General features: G+C 37.5%; 1 protein-coding gene across 1 annotated transcript in view; it reads right to left on the reverse strand.

Moving 5' to 3' along the window:
• The window catches only part of sorl1 (sortilin-related receptor, L(DLR class) A repeats containing), a 54639-nt gene that overhangs the window by 13512 nt on the left and 14386 nt on the right, over positions 1 to 26741 (reverse strand). The window contains exons 6-36 of the mRNA XM_077611355.1: positions 26025 to 26205; positions 23135 to 23236; positions 22826 to 22995; positions 21923 to 22115; positions 21272 to 21389; positions 17546 to 17619; positions 17062 to 17150; positions 16022 to 16200; positions 14280 to 14466; positions 12576 to 12704; positions 11854 to 11939; positions 10831 to 11003; positions 10418 to 10549; positions 10166 to 10257; positions 9006 to 9252; positions 8804 to 8942; positions 8279 to 8452; positions 8067 to 8180; positions 6998 to 7120; positions 6671 to 6790; positions 6365 to 6490; positions 5877 to 5987; positions 4845 to 4976; positions 4572 to 4703; positions 4308 to 4442; positions 3474 to 3626; positions 3171 to 3338; positions 2572 to 2700; positions 1336 to 1462; positions 829 to 998; positions 415 to 527 (exon numbers count right to left, since the gene is read on the reverse strand). Coding sequence (XP_077467481.1) covers positions 415 to 527; positions 829 to 998; positions 1336 to 1462; positions 2572 to 2700; positions 3171 to 3338; positions 3474 to 3626; positions 4308 to 4442; positions 4572 to 4703; positions 4845 to 4976; positions 5877 to 5987; positions 6365 to 6490; positions 6671 to 6790; positions 6998 to 7120; positions 8067 to 8180; positions 8279 to 8452; positions 8804 to 8942; positions 9006 to 9252; positions 10166 to 10257; positions 10418 to 10549; positions 10831 to 11003; positions 11854 to 11939; positions 12576 to 12704; positions 14280 to 14466; positions 16022 to 16200; positions 17062 to 17150; positions 17546 to 17619; positions 21272 to 21389; positions 21923 to 22115; positions 22826 to 22995; positions 23135 to 23236; positions 26025 to 26205 — 4318 coding nt within the window. The remainder of the gene's footprint in view (positions 1 to 414; positions 528 to 828; positions 999 to 1335; positions 1463 to 2571; positions 2701 to 3170; positions 3339 to 3473; positions 3627 to 4307; positions 4443 to 4571; positions 4704 to 4844; positions 4977 to 5876; positions 5988 to 6364; positions 6491 to 6670; positions 6791 to 6997; positions 7121 to 8066; positions 8181 to 8278; positions 8453 to 8803; positions 8943 to 9005; positions 9253 to 10165; positions 10258 to 10417; positions 10550 to 10830; positions 11004 to 11853; positions 11940 to 12575; positions 12705 to 14279; positions 14467 to 16021; positions 16201 to 17061; positions 17151 to 17545; positions 17620 to 21271; positions 21390 to 21922; positions 22116 to 22825; positions 22996 to 23134; positions 23237 to 26024; positions 26206 to 26741) is intronic.

The raw sequence follows: 26741 nt of genomic DNA on the forward strand, positions 1-26741 counted from the left end.
ACCTCTTCAAAGCCTATTTACTTATTTTCACGACTATAAAGCGCACCCTCAATGAATGACACATATTAATGTTTTTCCATATATAAGGCGCACCACATTTTAAGGCGCACCGCTCCGCAGTCTAGCTTTGAATGCTCTTTTGACGCCAATCTAGCGGCTGGAGTTCTTTTGTCAATCAAGCCGGAATGACGGCAAGCACCAAATTAACAATTTTAATATTTGTCCATATATAAGGCGCCCTGTCTATTTTAGATTTTTTTTTAAAGACTTTTAAGTGCGCCTTCTGCTAGTGAAAATACGGTACATTCAGATTCCCAATGTTCCGAGTGTTACTAAAGTGTAGTATAAGAAACCCCCCTTTCAAAAAATGTTGGATTGTTCTTCATAATCTTGTAGAATAAAATGAAAACTTACAATATACTCTCGAATGAGTCCGTTTCCTTTGTCGGGTGGACTCCAAGAAACATCGACTGCTCCATCCTTACTTTTGTCACAAGACAGTGTTAAGTGTGTAGGAGACTCAGGCACTGCAGAGAACAAATATTATGTTGTTGGCCATGGGTGCCATCTTTTTTCAGATTCGGATGAACCAAATTAACATTTCAATGGAAATAGAGATCATTTCTAGAGATCTATTTAGATTTAAATTGGATTCTTTTACAATTAAAAAGGCAAAAAATAATAAGGACTTGAAAATAGAGAAAGAACAACAATGAAATATTGGATGCTTTCTAAAATGCATTGAGCTTGAGTGTTGGTTTAGTAAAAACAGGATATTTAACTGTTATTTTAAACAGTCTGAGATCAAATCAAAATCAAAACACTTACATCCTTCTGGTGTTCTGACTGTTATCATTTCATTGGTGTTGTGAAGCTTGCTGAGACACTGTGCGAGAACCTTGACTTGATAGGTGGTGTCTGGTCTCAGGACTGTAAGTTTATAACTTGTCTTGCTACTGTGAATGTCCATGATTATCCACTGCTGAGTGCCGACAACCCTAAAACAAATTAAGTAGAACACCATGACTTCACAGTAATAATTAGTTCTGTGGTATCAGGGTTTACATTTTGAGACTTGGTGCAAAGAATAATTAAATTACCACTGCCATGTACCATACTTTGATACAATTAAACTACTATAAGATACAATACTACTACAAACAATTCTAATGATAAAATGACAAATATTTACAATTAACAGTTGCTGCTTATAATCCCATGTCATTTCCAATGAAAACCAAAAAATAATGAATAAAATGTGTCGTGAATAACATTAAACTATAAAAAAAAGATAAATGTGTGTGATAAAATTCCAAAAGGCTGCCACACACAGACCTGTAATAAATAATGTAGTAGCAGGAGTTCAGGGGAAGATTTTTCGGATGAGACCACGTTAGAGTGATGTCACCAGAGAAGTCAGGATTCCATTGAAGTTTCTGGACTTTATAGGCTTGGGTATCCGCTGCAAGGAAACAGTGTTGAACTGTAAATATGCAGTTTGCTAATATATTGCACTCTAATCGAGATTTATAAGATTCACAAAACTGAACAAAACAAATGGCTGAGTGTTAAGACCTACCGTATGCATGCATAGACATCTATGTGTATGTATATATATATATATATATATATATATATATATATATATATATATATATATATATATATATATATATATATATATTTCAGCAACATGCTTATTTATATATATATTTATTCATGTATTTATTTATTCATTAACTTACTTATTACCTATCTATTTATGTCTAAAATGCCTTTCCTATTTCTGCATCCTCACCCTCTTGCTACTGTGACAATGAAATTTCCCGAATACGGGATAAATAAAGTTTAGCAATCCAATCAGCTGCCCTTGATGGCGAGAGACGTCCAATCAATTTTGACTGCAAGCAATCCAGTCAAATTGTATTGGACGCCTCTTGCCGTCAATGGGAGCAAAATAGGATCACTTGCTACGGCAGTTAATGAGTTAAGATAAGCATTAAGAAAATGCTCTATTAGTATCATATAAAAACATACAGCTAAACAGCATATTTTAAAATATTTTTATATTTCTATTGACACCATTGAAACAAACCTTGCAGTTAAAAAAGTAAATGTCGAACAAATTTCCGTTAAAATAGCTCAATTTATCGTATTGGATGACCAGGTTATTTTGCTGTGTAAGTTTATTTATGCAAGATATATTGTTTAAACAATTTGCAATCTTATTTTGGTGCTGCACAGCTGAATTTTTTTTGTGATATTTATTTCTGCTTAGTTGAAATCACTGGTTAATAGGATTATAATGTTGCCATATTTCTATTCAAATTTGGTAGACAAAAGACCTGGATAAAGTACTAGTGAGGATAAAGAGGTTTAGAAAAAAAACAATGGATTGAGGAACGTTAACCAGACATGCAAAAAATATTTGCAGCATGGTTCAATGATGTTTGAAAAACCAGGATAACAAGAATAAGCAAGAATGTAGAGCCAGGGAATATGGTCTCAAATTAATGTTACATATTTTCACGTACTGTTGTTGATGTGGTGACACATCATGCATGAACTTACTGGTGCAGTTGTCCTCATCGCTGTGGTCGGAACAATCTAAAAAGCCGTCACACCACTCTTCGTCCAACACACATATTTCCCCATCAGCGCAGCGAGTTCCATTCACGCAGGAAATTGTGCTGTGTGTTGCTGTAAAAAGAGTCATATTTTGTTCCCTTACATTAATTTTTCAGAATTGAATCATGCCACACTTCCAAAAGTTTAAGTTGAATATAGAAAATGTAAATGATTTTGCAGCTGACAATTCAAGTTTTAAAGAACTCAAAAACTCATAATGAGAAGTAAAACATTTCATTTTTCAGAAATTTTGGGAAGTACTCGTATACTATACACAAAAGTGCACTATACTTGAGAAATGAAATTTCACGAATACGGGCTGAATAAAGTTATCCAATCCAATGAAAGTGCATTAGAACTTGTGATTTCAGACCGTTTCAACATCATAATTTCTTAGATAGGAAAAGACATAAAATCTGTTTTGTTTCTATTCAATTAGTAATATTTTTGCCTCGGGCATATCTTGAAACATCCTTCAGTTATAGTGCAGTAATGTAGAATTTTCTACGAGTTATATCAGAGTGGATTAGAAAGAGACTCACAACAGTGAGCTTCATCAGAGGCATCGCGACAGTGAATACGGCCATCACAACGCTGCCAGCCAGGGATGCAGTGGCGCTCATGGTGACACAAAAACTGACCCTCATCGCAATGAGCATGGGACGAAGGGTCCCGGGTGGACATTGGGTTATTTGTCACATTTGGATTAACTGCACACAGAGGAAAAAAAGAGGGGCAATATTGTAAATATTAACGAATGGTTAAAAAAATTATACAAGACTTTCAAACAAGTTATAGCCCTCAATCGCCTACGTAAAAGTGCTAGACATAGCAAAAAACTCCACCTGTGGGACATCCAAGCTCATCGGTGCCATCAGCGCAGTCAGTATAGCCGTCACAAACCCAAGTGTTGACAATACAAGCTCCAGAGGTACAGTGGAAGTGGTTGGGGGCACAGGTCTGTCGTGCTGGTGCCACAGTGGGATGTGCTGCTTCACCTAAAAGTTGGGGTTTGATGGAGTGTTTAATGTTACAATAGCACCATACAAACACATTAGATTACTATTTTTTCAACCAGAGAGAGTCACAGGGAAGCCCAAAAAGTAATTTGAAATAAAGTAACACCGAACTACAGTGGTACCTCGCCCTACGATCAGCTCGTGGTACGACGAAAATTTAGATCGAATAATTCACCCGCGATACTATCAAAATTTCGAGATGCGACCAAGCCAGTTGGCCATGACATGAGAGGCTGTTTATCATTGTAGCGCACTGTCTTTTTTTGCCGCATCTCTTTCGTGTATAATAGATATCTACGAGCACTGAACGATTTCTTTCGCCAACACATGGACCAGGAAACGCACCGCCTCCGTGTATGTTGCTGTCTCTACCCTCCGCGAAATGCGTCTAATTTTACTTATATTAAACACATTTTATTACTATTAAACCACTAGTTATGTGTTACTTTGTTAATAGATGGCGAATTAGAAGATATAAAACATTTTTTCCAATCCGATATCCTGTTTTTGGTGTTTTTTCAGAGGGTTGGAAAAAATTAATTTGTTTTAAAATGGGAAACGTTCGCTCGAGTTACGAAAAGCTCAACATACGATCTCAGTCCCGGAACGGATTAAGATCGTATGTCGAGGTACCACTGTAATGTATAAAATAGTCTGTACCTGAGCACTCCGCTTCGTCCGACCAATCACCACAGTCGTTTTCACCATCACATTTCCACCAGGCTGGGATGCAGCGTGTATTTTTACACTCAAATTGGAAATACCTTGAGCAGCCAGGAACTTCAGTGGGAGCAGCTGCAACACCAGAGATTAAAAGTCAAGAGTACAATTAGGACTGTTCAAGAATTCCCATTTTTTATGTGCACTTGTGTTGTGGATTATTGTCTGAAGATGAAGAGTTTGTGGGGGCGGGGGTCTTCTTACCACAGTTAGCTTCATCTGAGAAGTCACCGCAGTCATCCATACCATCACATTTCCACTCCAGACTCACACATACTCCATTGGCACACTCAAAAGTGTATTGGTCACATACTTTGGTAAACTCAGACGGAGTAGCTGACAACACAAACATAAAAAGTGGTAATAGACTTGGTAGTTTAACATTTGGACACAGACTGTATTTTCTATTTCATTTTCCTGTCAATGCGATGACAACAATATAACTTGTAATAAGTACATAAGTGTGATATTCCTTACCACATTTGGCATAATCTGAATCCTCATCAGACCCATCTTCACAGTGTTTCACACCATCACATACCATGGATTGAAAGAGACACTGGGCTCGGTTCTTGCATACAAACTCCATGTAACGAGTGCACAGTGGGTCTAAATGGGGGCATATTCCAACTTTCATGTTAATTAAAGGCAATATACGTATGCTTAACAAACTTTTCACGACTGTAAGGCGCACTTAAGTCTTAAATTTTCTCCAAATAGACAGGGCGCCTTATAATCCAGTGCGCTTTATATATGGACCAATACTAAAATTGTTATCACGATAAAATAAAATAAATCAGTCGATAGGGTACACCATCCTCTACAGCTTTCACAACTACGGCAAGCAGCCCCCGACTCTACTATTTTCCCCGTAGAAAAAGTACTGTGCAGTGACTGCTGGGATATATAGTTCTTTTGTCAATACACCCAGTATGACGGCAAGCACACTAATTTGGTGCTCGCCGTCATTCCGGCTGGATTTACAAAAGAACTCCTGCCGCTAGATGTTGGCGTGGACATCGACATCAACACAGCTTTACGAAGGGTGGCAGGCAGCGCTGGGCTAGTTACGCTAGCTACTATTTGCGAATGGATTGTGGCCGCCTGGACGAACGTATAAAACTCAGCGTTTTCGATGACTCCTTTGGACAATTGTTCAATTCGGACACAGAAAATGAGGACTTTGATGGATTTGTGGGTGATGATGACACGAGTACATTGTAAAATGGCTAAATAAAGTACAACCGAACTCAGTTTTGCTTCCGTTGCCTTTTTAAAAACGTGTTTTTAGCGTGTGTCCGTTTGTTTAAGCTGGTGTATGTTTTGCCATGCCTGGCTGCCTCTTTAAAAGCGGTGCGTCCTGTGTGTGTGTGTGTGTGTAAAATACAGAAATAGCACTCGTTACTGACACTGCGCCTTTAAACGCGATGCGCCATATAGTCGTGAAAATATGGTAGATTAATATTATAATAAATTATCATTCAGAGTAGGCAAAGTTAACATGCTTACCACAGTAGTCCTCATCAGCACCATCTGGACATTCTTTCTTCCCATTACAGTGGGAAGTGACTGGCAAGCAGGTGCCATTCGAACACAGGAAACCTTTGCAGCTACTTCCTTCTGGAAAATAATAAAACCATACAGAGTAAAATTTGTTATGTTTGTCTGAATGAACCAAACGTTGAACAGCTTGAAGAACTGCTTTAAGAAAGATTAACTCATGCTAAAACACACGGGCACAAATGTTATTGCTCACGCAAACAGTCGTGGAAACTGAAATATGAAAGCATAATAAAGACACAATAAAGCAGGGTGAGCTTTTCTGGTCATGTAAACATATTTCAAAAGGACAACAAAAACTAGTGTGATTCATGATTAAATTCATTCTGTGTGTCTGGGTCATTTCAGCAAGTGATATTGAGCAGCATGAATACAGGAGATGAAATGTACGATGTGGTGTGATGTACAAAAATGCATTAGTAAGTGGTTCATGTTACCGCAGTAATGAGGGTCTTCATCGGAGCCGTCCTGGCAGTCATTGTCACCGTCACACGTCCAGCGCTGTGGTATGCAGTGGCCGGTGTGACACTGGAAACTACTAGATTCACAAGTATGGTGGCCACCTAGATTTTTAGATAATGATGAGAAATGCAGTGAGGATACTAGTTAGCATTAATGTGCAAATGTGCAAGATTTTAACAGCTAAACAAAACCGGTTAGAAAAAAAATAGCATGAATCACTACAGTATATTGTAGATATGCACAAGTGAATTTTTCTTCATCGAATTCTTTAAAAACAGTACCTGTGCAGTTAGCCTCATCTGACCAGTCTCTGCAGTCATTATCGCCATCACAACGCCAGGCCTCACGGATGCAAACACCCCGGGCACATGTAAACTCTCCGGTTCCACACACATGAGAGTCTAAATAGGAGTCATACAACAACAACAAAATCAATACTCAACATCTCGTTTCGGGATTAAAAAGCAGATTTTGTGTGATTGAGTATGATTCAAAAAAGCCCTTTTCCAAACTCTTTACACATTAGTGTATAATCCCAGCAATGGGTGGTGTTCTGTTGATTTCATGATCGACTGCAACTTGACATAAACATGTGTATGATGATTTACCACAGTGCTCTTCGTCACTGTTGTCTCCGCAGTCATCTTCGTGATCACATTGGAAAGACAATGGAATGCAAGAACCGGTAGAGACGCAGCGGAACTGATTGGTCGGGTCACAGGTTGTATTTGCTGAAGATACCACCAAGAACATATTAAGGCATGGTCAGTTATTATAACAAACCTCATTCCAAAGAAGTGAATTGACTATACACCAAAGATATATTTTCTAATTTACCCACTAATAAACTTTGTTTTTAGAAAATACTCATTAACTGCAACATGTTCCATGGTTACCTCTGTCTAACATTACCATATCTTTGAACAACATTCAATAAAAACTCGGAAACTAAGGACACTAATAGTTGGATTTCTTTCCCATTCTTGCTCGATGTACAAATCATCACTCCATGGTTCCCGTTGTCATATTTTACACTTCATGATGTAGTGCAAAACACCTTTTTAATGGAAGACAAGTCTGGACAGTCTGGACTTGCTTAAATAAGGAAGGCATCCATGAAAAGCACATTGCGTGGATAGCAGCAAATGTTTATCCAAAACCTTTAAGTACCTTGCAGCATTAAGTTATCCATGCAGTTGACACTAATAATTTGTTGTTAACAACTTGGTTTGTTTTTGTCCCTTTTCGTCCCGATTACATGGCATTCCAGTATTCTATAAATAACTTCAAACCATGATTTATCTAAGTACAAAACATATTTCCACTCTGCCCCACTGCATTTGAATTTACCCCCAACTCAGGAAAAATCTTGTGCTTCTGGGTCCTGTTTAGAAATGACTTCTTCTTTGCATTGTAGAGTTTTATCTGGCAATTGCAGATGACCTCAAAAATTTCTGTGCTTTCTTTAATGATGAGAATATAGTGACAAAAAACAACTGTCCGTGAAATATATGGCATACATTTTTCATGTTAATGTACTTTTACCGTTCTACGCTCTTACCGTGGGCAAGGATAAGTGTAATGGAACCAAGTAAAAACTTTTAGAAGTAATAACAAATGAAACTCTGACAAAGAGTATATGGGAAGAGGGAAAAAATAAGTTAGTTGGATACTTACGACACTCCTGTTCGTCACTCATGTCTCCACAGTCATTGTCACTGTCACACTTCCAGATATTACTGATGCAACGGCCATTTGAGCAGCGGTATTGGTTCGCAGAACAGGTATTCTCTGACATTGACAGACAGAACCACACACAGTCAATACTTCTTATGGTGACCAAATCAGGCCAACTGGAGAATGATCTGGTTTTAATATTACAGTCGCACCTCTCTTAATACAGATGTCTTTTTGGAGTTGGTATCCTGAAGGGCACTTGCACTGCAGCTGCCCATCAGACAAGGTGATAGATGGGGTGCCTTCTGGGCAAACGCATGTGTGCCCCGAGCCGGGCTGAGGCAAACATAGCAACCTACATGGCTGGTCAGCACAGGCGTTATGACCTGGTGGATAATGTTTGAAGACATACTGTGTATCATAAAGTGGATAGGGATTTTGGTGTGTACTACAATCAGCAGTTTATACAGGACACTCGTCTTTTACTTGTTAATGGCTGCCATTAAATGCGATAGGGAAGGCGGGCAGTGATCATTCATTGCCAACCTTCCTAGAATGCATTGGATGTCTGTCGCTGTCAATAGAAGCCAGTGATTTAAGTTTCTCTAATGATCAAAATTGGGTATTTCCAGTACATGAATATATGAATGATATACAGATTCAAGGTACAGTAAATGCACAATGCAATGCGGTTGTTCCAATTTATCGATTTGTGTTTTTTTAGACATTTTTCTTACCTTTGTTCTTGCCTTTATAGAAAATTTTCAGGTCCATTACGCCAGTAAGTCTGCCAAGAATTTGCTCTGTACTGTGAATACCACTTTTCGGACCTTTGAAGATACCCATTCTGGACCAGTCGTCCCAATACAAGTCATTCTGCAAACACGTTTGTCAAAAAAGTCATGCACTCTTTCAATATACTGAAGGATAATCACTCACCTTGAAGACAGCAATGGCATACGGGTGGGGCAACCCTTCAAAGAGAATGCGTCGTTGACCTCCATTGAAGTCAGCCCTCTCAATTCGGTCGCTAAAGGCCTCCGTCCAGTACAACCAATGATCATCAGCTGTAATTCCATTGGGCCAGCGGACCCCCTCTGACACAATAGAAGACACATTGGTTCCATCCATGGCGCTTCGGTAAATGCCTGCTGCTCTGTCTCCCCAATCGGTCCAGAACATGAGACTATGGAATCAAACAATATGAATAAAACATCATTTATCTAAAATTATGAAAGTGTTATTATTAGAAATGGGGTGGTAATAAATTGTATACTATATAACGTAGTGAAGGATAATTTTAAATGCTTATACTTGTATATTATTTTACTTTTAGACCATATAATTTCCAATAATTTAAAAGTTCAGTTCAAATGAATTGACTATTTTGCTGATTAATGACAGTATTTTCTTTCTCATTTCTAAACAACCTACCGTATTTTCACGACTATAAGGCGCACATAAAAGTCTTAAATTTTCTCCAAAATAGACAGAGCGCCTTATAATCCAGTGCGCTTTATATATGGACCAATACTAAAATTGTTATCACGAGAAAATAAAATAAATCAGTCGATAGGACAACTACGGCAAGCAGCCCCCGACTCTACTATTTTCCCGTAAAAAAAGTACTGCGCAGTGACTGCTGGGATATATAGTTCTTTTGTCAATACACCCAGTATGACGGCGAGCACACTAATTTGCTCGCCGTCACTTGATTTGCGACCAAGTCACGAAAATGAAATGATGACGTGAGTACATTGTAAAATGGCTAAATAAAGTACAATCGAACTCAGTTTTGCTTCCGTTGTCTTTTTAGCGTGTGGGTGTAGCGTGCATGTTTAAGATGGTGTATGTGTTGCCATGCCTGGCTGCGTCTATAAAAGCGGTGCGTCCTTTTTGTGTGTCAAATACAGAAATAGCACTCGTTACTGACACTGCGGCTAAAAATACGATGCGCTGCATAGTCGTGAAAATACGGTAACTAAAATGACTTGATGTAATACTACATTGACTCTAGTATTATTTACATACTTTATTTTGGTGTTGATGTGATAGGTGTAGATGTGGGTCAGTCTGTAAGTGCAATGTTAGTTATTTACCCCTCCTTAGGCAGCAGAACAAGGGCTCGTGGATGTTCGAGGATGGAAGAGTTAAGGATGGTGTGTCGCAGGTCACCATCAGGATTGGAAACCTTACATAATTCAGCAATTACATTATTTAATTGAGTGAGAGAAATTAACACATTTTTAGCTCGCAGTATACCGAATACAGGTACATTGCATTACTCCCATCATCCAAGTTTTGAAAATAAATGATCAAATATTATAATGTGTAATGTACTTTTTGTGTACCTCAATTTTCTGTGCACCAGCATCAACCCAGTAAAGCAATCTGCTGATGGAGTCAAAGGCTAAGGCCTCCACGTTCTGTAGGTCTTTCCTCACTATAATTTCTTGTCCACTGCTGCCATTAAGACAGAGACGCTGCAATGAGAAAAAAACACTTAAGGACAAACTACAGACTTATATGGAAGCTTGTGTGTTTCATGCCTTTTTAATCACTAAAGCAAATCATTCATGTGCGTTTTAGAAAAAAATCGTCATCTTGACAAGACAACAATTCATCCACAGTAGAATAGGATAGATAATTTTGAGGAAAATTGATTTTATAACTCTTGCTTTTATGTTGATATTCAGCAGTGGTTTGTAAAACACTTTATGAAAAAAGTTGAGTTAACTGTGTCACAGATGAATGACTCTCAAACCTGTATGGTATCTAGCAAGATATCAGCCCAGTAGATGCAGTTCTTTTCAAAGTCAAAGTCCAGAGCCACGGCTTCCTTTAGACCCACCAGCGGGAGGACCTGATCGGTGCCAGTGGCCAGGTCATAGCGATGGATAGAAGTCCTCACAGCATAAAGGATAAACTCATTACTCTCTGTAGGAATGCAAAATAAATCTCTAAATGGGAAGTAAAAGATGGACAAGCTAAATCTGTCACAACCAGTTTATGCCAAAATAGGATCAAGTTTATTAGTCACAGAATGGAGAAATTTGAAATATATTCAAAATAACATAGTAATGGATTCACTGACATTAAAAACATTCAGTCAATCTGTGTTTATCAAAAGACAGTGATCATAAAACACAAGACATGAGGTTAAGAGTGCCCCACTGAGACACCCTAATTACTAGGCTGCACGATATATGAAATAAATTAATGCATGTGCAATATTTGTAACACAAATGCGGGATAAATGATAACACTTAAATGTGTGTACTATGCTGTGTGGAAATCTTTTTGCCTCTATTTGAATTTGACCATTTAGAATTGACTATGAATGAATAACTTAACTGATTAAAAGGAAATGAATCATTTTTATTTCTTTTTCTCAGCATGTTTATGTAGAACCATGTTAATGCATGTTCAAATGTGATGCTTGAATAAATAAGAAAATTATAAATTGTTTACAGGCATGTTAAAAAAATTGCAAAAAAATCCATTTAATATTCATATCCCATATTTATCTGGGATCGTACTAATAAGTATTTTTGCCATCTAACTTGATCTCACTAATGAGATTAAAAAAGAGCGCAATAGATACTAGAGGCTCAGAAATATATCATTATATTTTATGTTCATCTACTTTGTCAATAATGTAATCCATCTGTCTAATCACATTTTTTATGACATTTGCCCATGATTGAGGAGCAGTGTTGGACAAAAAGAAACACTGTTACCAACCACAGGGTACTATCATTCTTTATGTAGAGGAAGATGCCGTTACCTCCAACAGGACAAGGTAACATCTCTCCATCTAGTCTGGCTTGCACATCTCCCCCACTGCAAGTGTCCCCTGATACCTTCCTGTATCTATGGAAATGTAGAGACCGAAAATAATTTTCAGTAATCTGACACTTGGTGGTGTTCTTCCCTAAAAGATGAGAAACACAGCATCTCACGTAGATCTATCTAGGGCTAAACAGATATAGAGAAATATATTGATAGACAGGTCGATAGAGAGATAGATAAATCAATAAAGAAACGACAAGAATAAGAATAACAAACTAAGATTCCAGATGAAAAAAAATAAAAATTATATATATTTATATATATATATATATATATATATATATATATATATATATATATATATATATATATATATATATATATATATATATATACACATACATTGACATAATAAAATGTAACTCAAGGTTAAATGTAAAGAAAAAGACAATAATCCTACAAACAATTATTAGAGAGTGCTGGAGCATACTCTCAGCTAACTATCGGCACTCTGGGTGCCACACGCTGAATTGGTTGCCAGCCAATCGCAGGACATAAGAACCAAATAACCAATTACGCACACGTTGATACATAGTGACAATTTGTGACGTCTGAGGAAAGCGGAGTACTCGGAGAAAAGCCACGCACACATAGTGAACTCCACACCACGACCAATGATTCCCAGATTAGTTTTGTCTTCTATAAATGATATCTTACCCTTTACTGGACCGGTAAGTGGTGCCTACAGGACATGGTACTGGAGGAGCATGGACGTCACCTGTAAACTCGGGATCAGGAACACACACTTGCAGGGACAAGTCTTCACTAAGCTTGAAGCCATAGTCACTATGAAAGGAGCAAAAAAAGAGAACAATTTAACAGGGACCTTCTTGTTTCTCATGTAATGTAAAACTCATTACTGATTTTATTTTTATTATTAGAAATTATTGGGGAGGCTGTAGGACAGTTGGTAGCTGAAACTGTCCTGGGAGCAAGGGGTCACCGATTCAATTCCTGGCAACAACTGACTTCTGACCAAGTGCACTTGGTTGGGCAAGGCACTGACCGAACTCTAATTTACCCCCAGTGGGTCAGCGGTGCCTTGCATGCGGGCAGTAATATTAGTGAATGTGTGCGTGAAGGGGTGTGTCTGAGCTAGTGTAAAGCACTTTGGGCACAGTAAAATCATGTACAGTAATCCCTCGAATATCGCAGCTTCAACTATCGCGGCTTCATTACATCGCAGATTTTTTTTTCCGGGGCAATTTCCTTTTCAATTACATTTTTTGTAAGTTCATAAAAATGTGAAAATCCACGCTGTAACTCACAAGCGGAAGCCACTCCCCTGTCCTTCGCTTGCTACTAGAACTAGCACTGAAGTAAACATATATATATATACAGTGGTACCTCGACATACAATTTGGACTTTATTCACGGCAACAACGCACTCGTAAACGAACAAACAAATTTAAATGAACTTGGATTAATATATACAGACACACAAACATACGTTTAATGTAACTTTACACAAAACTGAATTCTAATTTTGTTTTCTTTTTTTTATACCTTCGTTCTGGGCGGGTTAGCTGTTTGCCACGCCTCCACCCTCACGTTCGCTATCGATGGGCTGTTTGCTGTTGTATTCCCTTCAAAATATTCCGAAAATGATGCACACAAATGTCCTCACAACAGGATAACACACGACCACTTGCCAACGAGAAGTAGTCTTGAATGAGCGAATGCAACAGCTGAGCATACCCACGTATTGATTGTGGGTAATGAAGTTTTATTCTGAGAAAGGGTGCCATTGGCTATCGGTGTTGTGTGCACGAGTATACTTCATTACCCAGAAAGCCCTCTTTTTGCCCGCGCATGCGCGTCGTGCGTTTTCTGGTCCATTTGTACCTGAATAAATTGTTTAGTGCTCGTAGATATCTGTTATACACGAAAGAGATGCAGCAAAAAAAGACAGTGCGCTACAATGATAAACAGCCTCTCATGTCATGGCCACCTGGCTTGGTCGCATCTCAAAATTTTGATCGTACCTCGAGCATGTCGTAGGTAGAGCTGATCGTAGGTCGAGGTACCACTGTATATTTTTTTTAAATAGGGATGACCCTACTTCAGGTTTTTATTGTTTATCGCGGCTATGTCTGGTCTACATTAACCACGATAATCGAGGGATTACTGTAGATAAATGCACTATATAAAAGTACTCTCCATTTATTGTTTACCATTACTCCAACTCTAATGAAAGAAATGTCATTTCATTACATAGCACTCATGTCATGTCATAGTACATTTCTTTTTGACATTTGAAGCTACATGTATGTCATCATTAATTACCGCTCTGCTCTGAAACATGTTTGCCATTAGTGCATGCTAGAAATGTAACGAGTGTTGCCTGCTTTGGGCCCTCACCATTCATAGTCTTGGCGGGAGCAAGAGCAGTTAGACATGGTGACGGGACGGTCGAAGTCTTCACCGTTGAAACATGTTGCGTGAGGTGTACGTCTCTTAAACGTTATTGTTCGCCCCAGCAGACACTCATTACCATGTTCATCTGATGGGGACCAGAGCTTGTAGTCTGTCTCAGAACATGCTACACCTAGGGAAAATGAACATGTTGGTGGTCCATTTGTTAATCATTCGTGTTCCTCCTAAGTGAAAGTGCATCTGGGAAAAAAAAAGCCCTAACCAGGTTAAAGCGCACAATTTAAATTAAAGCATGCTTGTTCTGTGCTTAATGAAATATGCCTTATGCCTACATAAATACTGAAATGTAAAAGACATATCCAGGCAGTTTCATATTCATAAGGCACAGCCCAATCACACTTTTGCATGAATATAACCCAACCAGTTTGTCGGGAACCTGCTCAATCTGTCAACACTGCCAAAAATAAGCACACGAAGCGCATGCGCTTTTTTAAAGATGGCGGCAAACTCTCAGTATGTTTCGGAAACAGCTTGCATTAAAATGCAATGATAGGGGATCCATTCAAAATGGGACCACACAAATTGAAAAGACAAGCATGACAGGCTCAGAAAGTACATGTCAAAGTAAAGAGAAATACCAAAAAGTTAACATGTCTTAGTATTTTTTGTTGCTTTAGGTAAAATGTCACAGCCTTTGTTCAATATCATATCGGCATGAAATTGTCTTCTTTTAAATACTAGTAGTAAATATTGGGGAAGATGTTATTCGCTTGGGTGTTAGAAACAGTGGCTCTGATGAAAAGACAGAAGATTGAGCTAGAACTTGTGTCAAAGTGACGGCCCGGGGGCCAAATCTGGCCCGCCGCATCATTTTGTGCGGCCCGGGAAAGTAAATCATGAGTGCCGACTTTCTGTTTTAGGATCAAATTAAAATGAAGAGTATAGATGTATATTAAATTTCCTGATTTTTCCCCTTTTAAATCAATAATTGTAATTTTTTAATCCATTTTTTCTGTGTTTTTAGTTCAAAAATCATTTTGAAAAATCTAAAAATATATTAAAAAAAGCTAAAAGAAACATTGTTTTAGATCTATAAAAAACGGAATATTCAGGGATTTTAATCCAGTTCTTTTAATCAATTTATTTAAAAAAAAATCTAAATATTATATCTAAAATGGTCCGGCCCATGTGAAATCAAGTTGACGTTAAAGCGCCCCGCGGATCCGACACCCTTGAGCTAGAAGAAGCAGAGAAAATGATGCTGAGATTCTCCTGAGAGTGACCTAGAAATGTTAGGTCAGAGGGACCAGACTTCAACGGTTTGGACATGTCCAGAAGAGAGATAGGGAGTATATCAGTGGAAGGATGTTGAGGATGGAACTGCCAGGGAACAGGGCAAGAGGTCAATCTAGGAGAAGATACATGGGTGTAGTAAGGGAGGACACAAAAGTGGCTGGTCAAGGGAAGGATGCTGCAAAGGACAAGGTGAAGTGGAAAAAGTTGATTCGCTGCCGCGACCCCTGAGAAGCCAAAAGTGTAGTGGTGGTAGTAGTAGTAGAGTAATCGAAAAATGAGTAAATATTAAAATAAGCACTGTAAATTATTATGAATATTACAAACACCTAAATGCACACAGAATAGAAAAACAATATAAAATACATCCGAGAAGTGAATGTGATGTGTTTTTTCCCCTGTCCCTTTGAACCGACTCCTCGCAGTCCACCTACCTAATACATCAGAAGCGTTGACCTGAAGAATGAGCCAGCTATGCCTCTGGTTGGCGTAGGATCCAAAGATAGTGAAGATTGTGCTTTTCTCCCCAGGCTCTGTCAATAACTGGTAAACATACACTTCTTTATCAGAGAACTGAAATTTGGTCCACGTCTGTCCCTCATTAGTGCTGAACCTGCAGGAACAAACAATATAAAATGTTTCTGTTGTTTTGAATTCTCTAAACCACAGGTGTCAAAGTGGCGGCCCGGGGGCCAAATCTGGCCCGCCGCATCATTTTGTGTGGCCCGGGAAAGTAAATCATGAGTGCTGACTTTCTGTTTTAGGATCAAATTAAAATGAAGGGTATAGATGTATAATACATTTCCTGATTTTCCCCCTTTTAAATAAATAATTGTAATTTTTTAATCCATTTTTTCTGTGTTTTAGTTCAAAAATCATTTTGTAAAATCTATAAATATATTTAAAAAAGCTAAACTAAACATTGTTTTAGATCTATAAAAAAAACTGATTATTCAGGGCTTTTAATCCAGTTCTTTTAATCCATTTATTTAAAAAAAAATCTAAATATTATATCTAAAATGGTCCGGCCCACGTGAAATCAAGTTGACGTTAAAGCAGCCCGCAAACCAACCCAAGTCTGACACCCCTGCTTTAATCAGTTGACAAAAGTTTAAAATGTAACAATGATAACTAAACCAAAGTGGTTTAAAATGTTCTACTTATATTTCCAAAAGAATTGTTTTACTTTCTATCATTACCACCATTGGCTGCTTAGTATCTTTTTCTGTTGGGATAAATATAATGTATTAAAGCTTTAGGAGGTTAAGGTTATAAGATCGAGAAACCTTCACAATTCCTAATCTCGCTAACTAATGCTCTCAAATCCCGGAGTGATTGTGTGATGGTCACTTGTTATTAAAACATCTTAAATTCTAACCACCTCCTTTTAAATATGTGACAGAATAGGAGATATTATTTGCCTGTAGGGTAATTTAATTTGCCATCCTAATAGTCACACACAATAAAAACTTACATGAGCTGTGTAGTAGCGCCCGCTTGTGGAATAGCCATCAGAATACCACCATGGTCTCCCCATGTGAAGAAATGAGGACCTGCTAATGCCTAAAAACAAGGCCTTTACAAGTCAACAAAAAGCAATAAAGCAGTAGAATTGTTTTCTTTTTATTACTTTCAGGTTACATCTTTTTCTTTGTACTAGTATGAATTATAAGGAATACTAAGTGGGTTTCATATTCGATAATAGACAGAAATTCAATCCTTAAAGAATGCAATAAAAATGCTCTACTGCAATCCTTAAAGAATGCAATAAAAATGCTCTATTGCATGTTGATTTCAATTATTTTCTTTAATGTGAATAGAGCTACTGTTAAAGAGCACAATTTTTCAACAACTTCACCAAGAAAAAAATGCCTGCAAGTTGAAACTAAATGTTGCAGTTATTTTAAATTATATTGTTAATATGTTGAGCATGCCATGTATGTCATATTTTAACGAACCTCTCTCCACTGGGCTCCAGCACTGCTTGACACATACACATTCGGTTTATTAGCCAAGTTGTTGCCAACCGATCCTGCAATAACAGCAAAAAGAAAAGAAACAATCAGCTTTTCCAAATAAAACATGTATCATTTCACACATTTGCTATTCTTACATTTGATCTCGGGCTACCACAAAAAAGATCAATTCAGTTAAAAATTATTCAACTGGGCATTTGCAAACATATTACAATCAGCAACATTTGCACACGTAGGATGTTACACTCGCACATAAGACCGTAGATAGAGAGACTAGAAAATTGAAATACTTTAGTTAGGAGCCACAATTATGTTTTCAAGCTGAGTATCCTATTGTAAAATATTTATCCATCGATTCTCTGGACCACTTATCCTTAAGACATGAGAGTGTACGAAATAACAACTGTAGTCAGACATAGTAAAACAGGGTTGATTCTATTTGAAATTGACAGGAAAAGTGAGGTATTGAGGATTGAAAGTACTTCAAACATTAAAAGCGAACGGCTGGGTTTCCGTAGGCGTTATCGCAAGGTCTGTTATCAAGCTTGACTGCCTGGAATAATAAATTATACGTGGAAACTGATGTCTTGTGCTCTGCATCAATCAGACAACCTTTAAACATTCGATCTACGTAGACTGGATAGTAGTACATGACTAAATGTCACCAATATTGGCCTTTGGTCGATATATCTATATACCTATCTGTATATATCCATATGGTCGAGCTCTATACATAACATTGTATTAAATTGTATCTTTAATCAAATCAGGGAAGACTGTAATATCGGCAAGAATAACATGTGATATCGTGCTAAGAAAAAAACCTCAACAAAATTTAATTACCGTATTTACCGCACTATTAGACAACACCAAAAGACCTAAATCTCCTCATATGGTACGCCTTATAATTGATTATTCATTAATTTTCTGTATCGCGTATCGTCACAAAGGTCGAAGGGGTGCTGGAGCCTATCCCAGCTGATTTCGGGATTCAGCTGGGACACTGCCATTCGCAGGGAACAAGGAGACAGACAACCATTCTTGCTCAAACTCATACCAAGGGGCAATTTAGAGTATTCAACCAGCCTAAGCTGAATGTTTTTGGGATGAGGGCGGAAACTGGAGTACCCGGGGAAAACAAACAGACTTCACACAGGAAGGTCCGAGACTGGGATCAAACCCTCAACCTCAGAACTGTGAGGCCGATGCACATATATTGATTAATTATGGTATGAAATTCCTTTCGGCACAACTTCACCTAGTGGATATATAATGGAACCCCTAACTACTACTATTAGTATTACTACTATATTACAATTGTACCTTACATTGGAGTGCGCCTTATATATGAAACAAATTTTTAAAAAAGGCCATTCATTGAAGGTGTGTGCGCTTTATAATCGGATGTGTCCTTCAGTACGGAAAAAAATTGTGCTTCTTTCTGTCACAAAACAGACAGCTTATAAATTGTGCTACACCTTATCACACCCAGTCAAGGTGTTACATATAAAACATTCTAACACAAGTCATTTAGTTAAACTTTAAAGATACTGTACAGCCATTACAAGCTAGCATGATTACATGCTTCCATCTGTACCATTTGTTGTAAAACTAGCCTCAAAATAAAATGGCTGATATTGTGCCAACACCTTTTTGTACCTTGGCAGCAAATCTACATCAGTCCTTTCTGTGTCCATGTTTATTCCCAGAAAAGTTCTGATGTCTTTGAGCCTCTAGGACTCAGTAACGCTGCCCTCTCCACAGCTTGTCAGTGAGGTTTTTTTAATACCAAATGCTGTTCCATTTATTCATTAATCTTGGACAAGAAAGTCATGACTAATTATCATTTTAATGCAGAAGGGGAAACTGACAGTTACTATATAAACTGTGAGCAAAATAAGAGAATTTCTTTATTGATGGGGAAAGAAAAAATATACATTTGTGTTAGATTTTGACATTTAAAGTTAAAATTGATCATTTAATGTATGGACAAATAAATTTACCATACATAAATTTGTTAAGTTATGCCATGATTACATTAGTCAAATTTTGCGATCCCTTGGATGTTTGTGATTACCGTAGTTTCACGACTATATGGCGCATCGCATTTAAAGGCGCAGTGTCAGTAACGAGTGCTATTTCTGTATTTGACACACAAAGGACGCACAGCTTTTTAAGGCGCACTGCTCCACATTACCACTAGATGGTGCTGCGCTAAAGGGAATGTCAACAAAACAGTCAGCCAAACTTTATTAATAGATTACAAATCAGCTGATGACAATTTTAGTATTGGTCCATATATAAAGCGCACTGGATTATAAGGCACCCTGTCTATTTTGGAGAAAATGTAAGACTTTCAAGTGCACCTTATAGTCGTGAAAATACGGTACACACTGCGGTACACAGCAATTGATGGAAGTTATGAGTTTATTTATCCCTTTTTATACACAGATGTGTCATTGCAGAGAAACTACTGACATATTCATGTGTTTGACCTCTTGAGCCCCCAGTAGAAGTCATAAGCCCATCTGCTTGCGAGAGATATAATGAATCATCCTTGCAAATGCCAGTCTCTCCTCTGCACAACCGGTCTCATCAGGCAAGTAGTATACGTATTGTAGGAATTCAATTAGAGGGACATTCGGGAGGATTTGTGTGTGCCTTCTAATTCGACTTCATTTTGATGAATAAATAGTTCTGAAATATTATGTGTTCAATATTTCAATAACTATGTTTGCTGTCAGGTGCATGACATTTTTATTTAAAATAGTCCCATGTCGAAAAAGAGGTTTCAACCACCTTTGCGAGAGCGTAGAGTCACCTTTCCTGTTTCAGGCAATACAGGAAGCAAATATTTACTATGCGGCGGGCCTGAATTTGTTGGGTTATGTCGCAAGTTTCCTGTATTAGACTGTTGTATCATTCTTCTTACAGAAGGAGGAAATGGTTAATTGCAAGATGACCAGGCACTCTATCCCCAGAGAGACCATGCAACAAATAATCCAAATGAATCCCCCTTCCTTACTTGGACTATCACAAAACTACTAAAATAAATGCAAAGTGCTGGATGAATAATAATCGGACATAGGCCCTGTCGAATACTGTTATCACAATACTACCTAGACCTCTGCTATTGCTGCTTTCTAGTCTTTTGTCTTTTTTTTCTCTCCCTCCCTACTATTGCCTTATTGATTTTATCTGGTATTTTTAACACCAACCCGCATAAGGGACTAAAGATGGAAATGAGCCTTCAGCTATAACCTTACATATTTATACATGTATATGTTCATTAATATGTATTATCCCTTTAATAAATGAAAACTCATACTCAATAAGAAGAACAAAAAAGATGTATCCATACGTCAGTAATGCAAATTTAAACAAATGTATTCAGGTAGTGTAGATATATATATATATATATATATAATGGAGTTAAGTTTGGACTTCCATTTGGTCAGGCGCGTCATAATGACATTAACACCTGAGGTGGATTCAAATTCTACTCAAGTGTGAGTGTTCCATTATAACAACAGGACCTATATAATAAGTATGCAGTCTGCATATTTTAGGGAATAAGCAACCATTCTGCTGAAAATTGTGTCAGTGCTTTCCAGACTAGCATGCCAGTGATAATATCTAAATTTCCAGCATCTGTAAAGAGGATTTGTGTATGACTGAGGGAACAGGACAGAGCATATTATGCTGTACCTGTGGCCATGATGAGTCCCGGTGCAGAGTCCTTAGATAAAATGGGAACCCTCCTCAGTTGAAAATTTAAAAGTTGGCTCCAGCGCTGTGCCAAGTGGAGGGAGCATCCTTTATTGAGCTGAGAAAGGAAAGCAAGGGCTTAGAATGACATGATGGTTCTTCATACAATGCTTACTCCTCTCCATTTAACAGTGATATTCAATTCATTTACAAGGACAATGGGGTATGAAGCCTAAATGTTAAGCCTTGGAATGAAAAATGTAATGAACTTGAATTAATGCAAACATTCCTTTCAGTGAAAAACTGAAATGCTTTACTGTTGTAGTTAAAGCAAAAATATTCACAAAATATTTTATCATAAATAGAAAATTTGAGGCAGCCCGGGTGCCGAGTGGTTAGCGTGTTTGCCTTAGTTCTAGGGTCGAGGGTTCGATCCCAGGTGGGTCCTTCACTGTGTGGAATTTGCATATTCTCCCTGGGCTTGTGTGGGTTTTCTCTAGGTTTTCCCATTTCTTTCCATATCCCAAAAACATGCCTGGTAGGCTGGTTCATCCAAGTTTAACACGGGTCTGTTTTTTATTTGCTTACCCATCGTTGAGGTAAAAAGAAACATCAATGGATGATCCACATTAACCAAAAATCGTTATGTACCTGGCACTCCACCGTCCCTCCAAGACTGTCAGATGTGGGTGGCTGAAGTAGCTCCCACGTTCCTCCCTTGTCAAACGTGATGACTGAACGCATGTTGGTCTCACTGAGAGATCCATTGACGAGTGTAGCGATGAAGACACCTCTCAGACCCTCCACGCGGTGTAGGTCAGCAAAAGGCTCTTTAGCTAAATATCTGAAACAAATGAATGAAAAAAACATTAAAACAATAAACTGTTTTAAATTATTTATAATAGAATACATGAGTATATCGAAAAGAGAGGTAATATCTACGGACCAGATTCTTAGACACCCTTAAAAGGAATTCAACAACAGTTTTTTTCCCACAGTATATTGTACCTACTTGATAATTGCTCAAAACACGCAAAGATTGAAAACTATGTTGGTTTCAAATGTGTACTATTCTTCACCATTTTTGTTTTCCAAATCTCAGAAAGAAAAAAAAACACACCCAGTAACACACTTGATTGTCCAGCATGCCCCTCATGTAAGAGAATCTGAGCACTTTCCTTCATACCAGTAGTTATCTGATGCAATTGCCACATACAGTTACCTAGTAAACTATGCCTCCACCTCGAAATGCATCGTCACTTTGGACATCATGCTGGCATAGGAGGTAATATTAATTACGGTAAAATATATATATATATATATATGTTCGCAAATGCCTATGTTTGCAATTCAGTTCATTGTTTTTTTTTCATTAACAGAAGGGTCGCAACAATGTTGTCAATATGAGTTTACGGCAGTCCCCCACCCAAAACTTCAAGGCCAAAAAAAATGTGTCATTCATTGAGGGTGCGCCTTATAATGTGGTGCGCCTTATAGTCATGAAAATAAAGTAAATACGACCATATTTGGTATTTTGTTGGTGTCTATTAATACCTGATGAGTGTATTTCTTCTGGATCCCTCTGGACTATAGTATAGAACATTCTCCAATGATAGAGAGAAGGAAACACCCTGTGTGTCTGAGATGTACAAATGTGTCATATTGTTCATGTGGTTGACACACACAAACACTTGGTCTTCAGAAGCATCAGCAATGTAATACTCCTGTTAGGACAAAGGGGTGGGGCAAAACCATATTTGGACACATTACAAATAAAGGTTAAGGTTTTTTCATTTGAACAGGAAGGAAACATGTTAATGATTCTGATCATTATTAGTCTTATCCAAACAAGATGAGACTTACTGTGATTGGATGGCGAGTTCGAAATTGGGCAGCTTTCATTGGTTGGCGATTGTAGGAGACCCAGAGTTGAACAGATAAAGGCGCAGCACTGCCAAGATTTTTCTGACAAAAACACAAATTATGCAGAATACAGTAGCAAATTAGATTAATTTAAATGGAAACAGCATTATTTACCTTTCCAAAAGTTTGCACTCATAAACCAAAAATGTCTCGTGTGTTTATGCAATATCTGTCAACGTTGTTAAATTTATTGGCTAAATAATAACATAGAAAGTACGAATTTTAAAATTAAAGGTAATGCCTGATGTTTGGTATTATATTTTCAGAAAATACACCCTAGCCCCTCAAGTTCTTTAGCACTACTGAGATACAATTAAATAATATATGTACAATGTTCCGAATTGCTCTCTTAAATTTAATTTCACTGAACCACGTGAGAGTGCTGGCTACGTACAACAGAAGGGACATTCTCAAAGGACCTTGAAAATATTTCAATCCAGATTTTTTTTTCAAACTTATGTTTCAATTCATAAAAGCCACCTGGATCCATTTTATATATAGAAATCTTCATCATTCACAGATGAACCCATTTAGCCTGGATTATATAATGTTGTCATGGTGGCCAGCCAAAGTCCTCCTAAACTGAGCTAGCTAATCAAAAATTGTGCAATCCTTAATATCACAAAATATAGCAACTCCATGTGGATGCTAAATATGAGTACCATACATTTATAAAAGTGGAATCTGTACTGAGGCTCTGGCAAACCCTTGACGCTTTTTTGTTGAAGACCTTTTGCCTCTCATCCAAACATTTTCTTCTGCAGGTTCTTATATTTGTTACTAATAACTTCACAACTCCAAAGATAAAACATAAAGTGAAAAAAAAATTGAGGAGGAAAGTCAAACTGGTCAAATTAAATAATGCAGTTCCATAAGTGTATGCACACCATTTTACTATTGGAGATCAGTTAATAGTCAAGAACTGATCATATAAAAACTTTAGTGTTGTTAATGCAAAAACCTAAAATGTTTTTTTCCTCCTTTATCAAAGTAAGACAATTGAGAACAAACATTTCCATTTAGCATGTCACCCCGGTTGCAGACCAAGTAAAACCGACAACAAATGTCTACATGCTAGTGCAATTTAAAAGGAATTATTTTAATTATCCCATAGGGAAACCTTATGAAATGTTTCATGCAGAAAATGATCCAAGCTCAGTATTTATTATTTACTATTGGATCAGACAAATCCTTCACTGTGCACCTCCCATAGTTAACAATTGATTGCTCACACATCACAACAACAGGGTGCTGAGAGCTCACACCAACCAGACTGACAACAAATTTGTCCATGGAAACAAGAAAGGAGATGAGATCCAAATAATTTTCACCATCTGTTCCACTATCTTTTTTATGCTGCCTCTCACTGCTTTCAAATACACAAACACTGAAGACTGGCAATGTGTTTCACATTAACAACTGACAAATATTGATTTGAGCTAGAGCAAAGCTGTTACTTCAGCTGATAGAGATCATTTTGTGTTAACTGAAAGGAACGCTGGATTGCAACCTTCTTTGAAAATACATACAACTGTACAACAAGAACAGCAGGTAATATTTGCGATTCCTATGAGGAAATAGTTTTCTTGGACACATTTGCAGAATTAACTGAATTGACGGTCCATACTGCTACAATTGGCTAACGAATGAGTTCAGGAAGGGCCTGACCTTTACTAATTCTGTATTATTAACACAGCAATTATTATCATTGTGTTATCTTGTCTGGTAGTGGCCTGTTTTAAAAAAATAATAAAGTCTAATTTTAAGACATAGTTAGCATTTAAATATTTTATCAGGGTAATATCTTTGTTTTACTAACATACTTGGCCGAGTATAATTCAAGCCGGATAATAAAGCACACCACCAATGAATGATTTTCTTTTCATACATAATGCACACTTTATTATAAGGCAGGGGTGGCAAACATGTGGGTCTCGATGCGCCTGCCAGCGGAAATAAATGCGGCTCTTTGCTTCTTATCATATTTTGTATATACTGTTGCTCTTTGCCTTGTTTCATGTTTTTCTTATTTTTCTATTCAATCTAAAAAACACTCAAATTCATTAGGGCCTATTAAAAACAAATAATATATTATATTTGAAAAAGGTAGATTGGATTTTTTATGCTGCCTCTGACGTAAGGTGTGGCTTTTTGACTCTCACAGTTTAAAATGCTGGCTCTTTGACTCTCACACTTTAAAATGTTGGCTCTTTGACTCTCACAGTTTAAAATGTTGGCTCTTTGACTCTCACAGTTTAAAATGTTGGCTCTTTGTGTCTAACTTGTTCGCCTGTTATAAGGCATAGTCGTCAGTGCATTCATGACAAGCTCTGGGAGTCAACCAAAAATATCTATGAACTGAAAGGTCAAACCTGTTTTCTCATTTGTCACGTCATGGTAATTTCCTTTTGTGTTGAAGTTGTTTTGCTTTGTTCTCAAATCAAGGTCACCCCAAACATGCTTAAGTGTCTGCATTACAAACCCACAGGAGTCACTGTCCAATTCTAGAAAACAACTCCTAATCACTATCCTTTTTTCCATGCAGGTGATCTAATATCCGCAGGAATAGGTTTAAGGTCAACTCTCATTAAGAAACAAAAACAAGTAAACAGATGGTTGATGGTTTTCTTATTCCATGTTGTAAACTATTTAACCTCATATTTCCTTTCTTGTCTGTATGATCTTTTGAACACATAGCTGGGAATCTAAACAACAATGGTTGATTTCTGACAAGAGTTATGCCAAGATAAAATATATTCACAGTAATATATTTTCTGATGCAACGTATGTGGCCACTGGCCTACTATAGCATTATGTAAAGCTGTCTTACCGCTGTGGTGGTGGCAAACATATATTTTTCCCTGAACTGGAAGCTGTCAACCTGCTCCAGGATCACTTTATGGTTCTTTTCACTCTGGAAGAAGTCAGTGCTACTGAGTATTGTCGAGACACCCTGGGGTTCATGCCTCTGGACCAGCACTGTTGTTGGGGGGTCATATGGCTCAACACCCCTGGAAAGGAGATACCAAACAATATCAAAAGTTCATATCTGTAGTTAAACAAATAGGTTCTTAAATCTAGTAATGAATGAATAAATTTGATTTGATTTTGAAATGTAACTGTGTGACCTTTCTCAAAATAGATTTTTTTCCTACTATTTAATGAATAACAAGCAGGGGGACCGGCGAAACTAGTTTAGAACCAAAAGGCAATTGTTGTGCTGTTAAAAAAATCTCTTTTGAAAAATGGTTGTTTAACAAATAAAAGATTGAGTTTACACACTTAGAGATCCGACAGCCGTTTCTGGCCACCATAAAAAAATTCAACTCTCTACATTGCACGGTTTGGACAAACGTAGCGAGAGAATCTTAACATACACACACACACACATAAATCACGCTTTATAAGGATTATAGATAAAGGTCCAAATTAATGTTTGGTGAAGTTTGTCATCTATATGTGATTTGATTGAATTTGCTTTTGTAAGTCAAACTGCTCTGCAAACAAGCCGATTTCAGTTTCCTACATACCCAATTGCCAATGAACA

The sequence above is a fragment of the Stigmatopora argus genome, chromosome 10 (genome assembly GCF_051989625.1).
Source record: "Stigmatopora argus isolate UIUO_Sarg chromosome 10, RoL_Sarg_1.0, whole genome shotgun sequence".
Taxonomy (NCBI): Eukaryota; Metazoa; Chordata; class Actinopteri; order Syngnathiformes; family Syngnathidae; genus Stigmatopora; species Stigmatopora argus.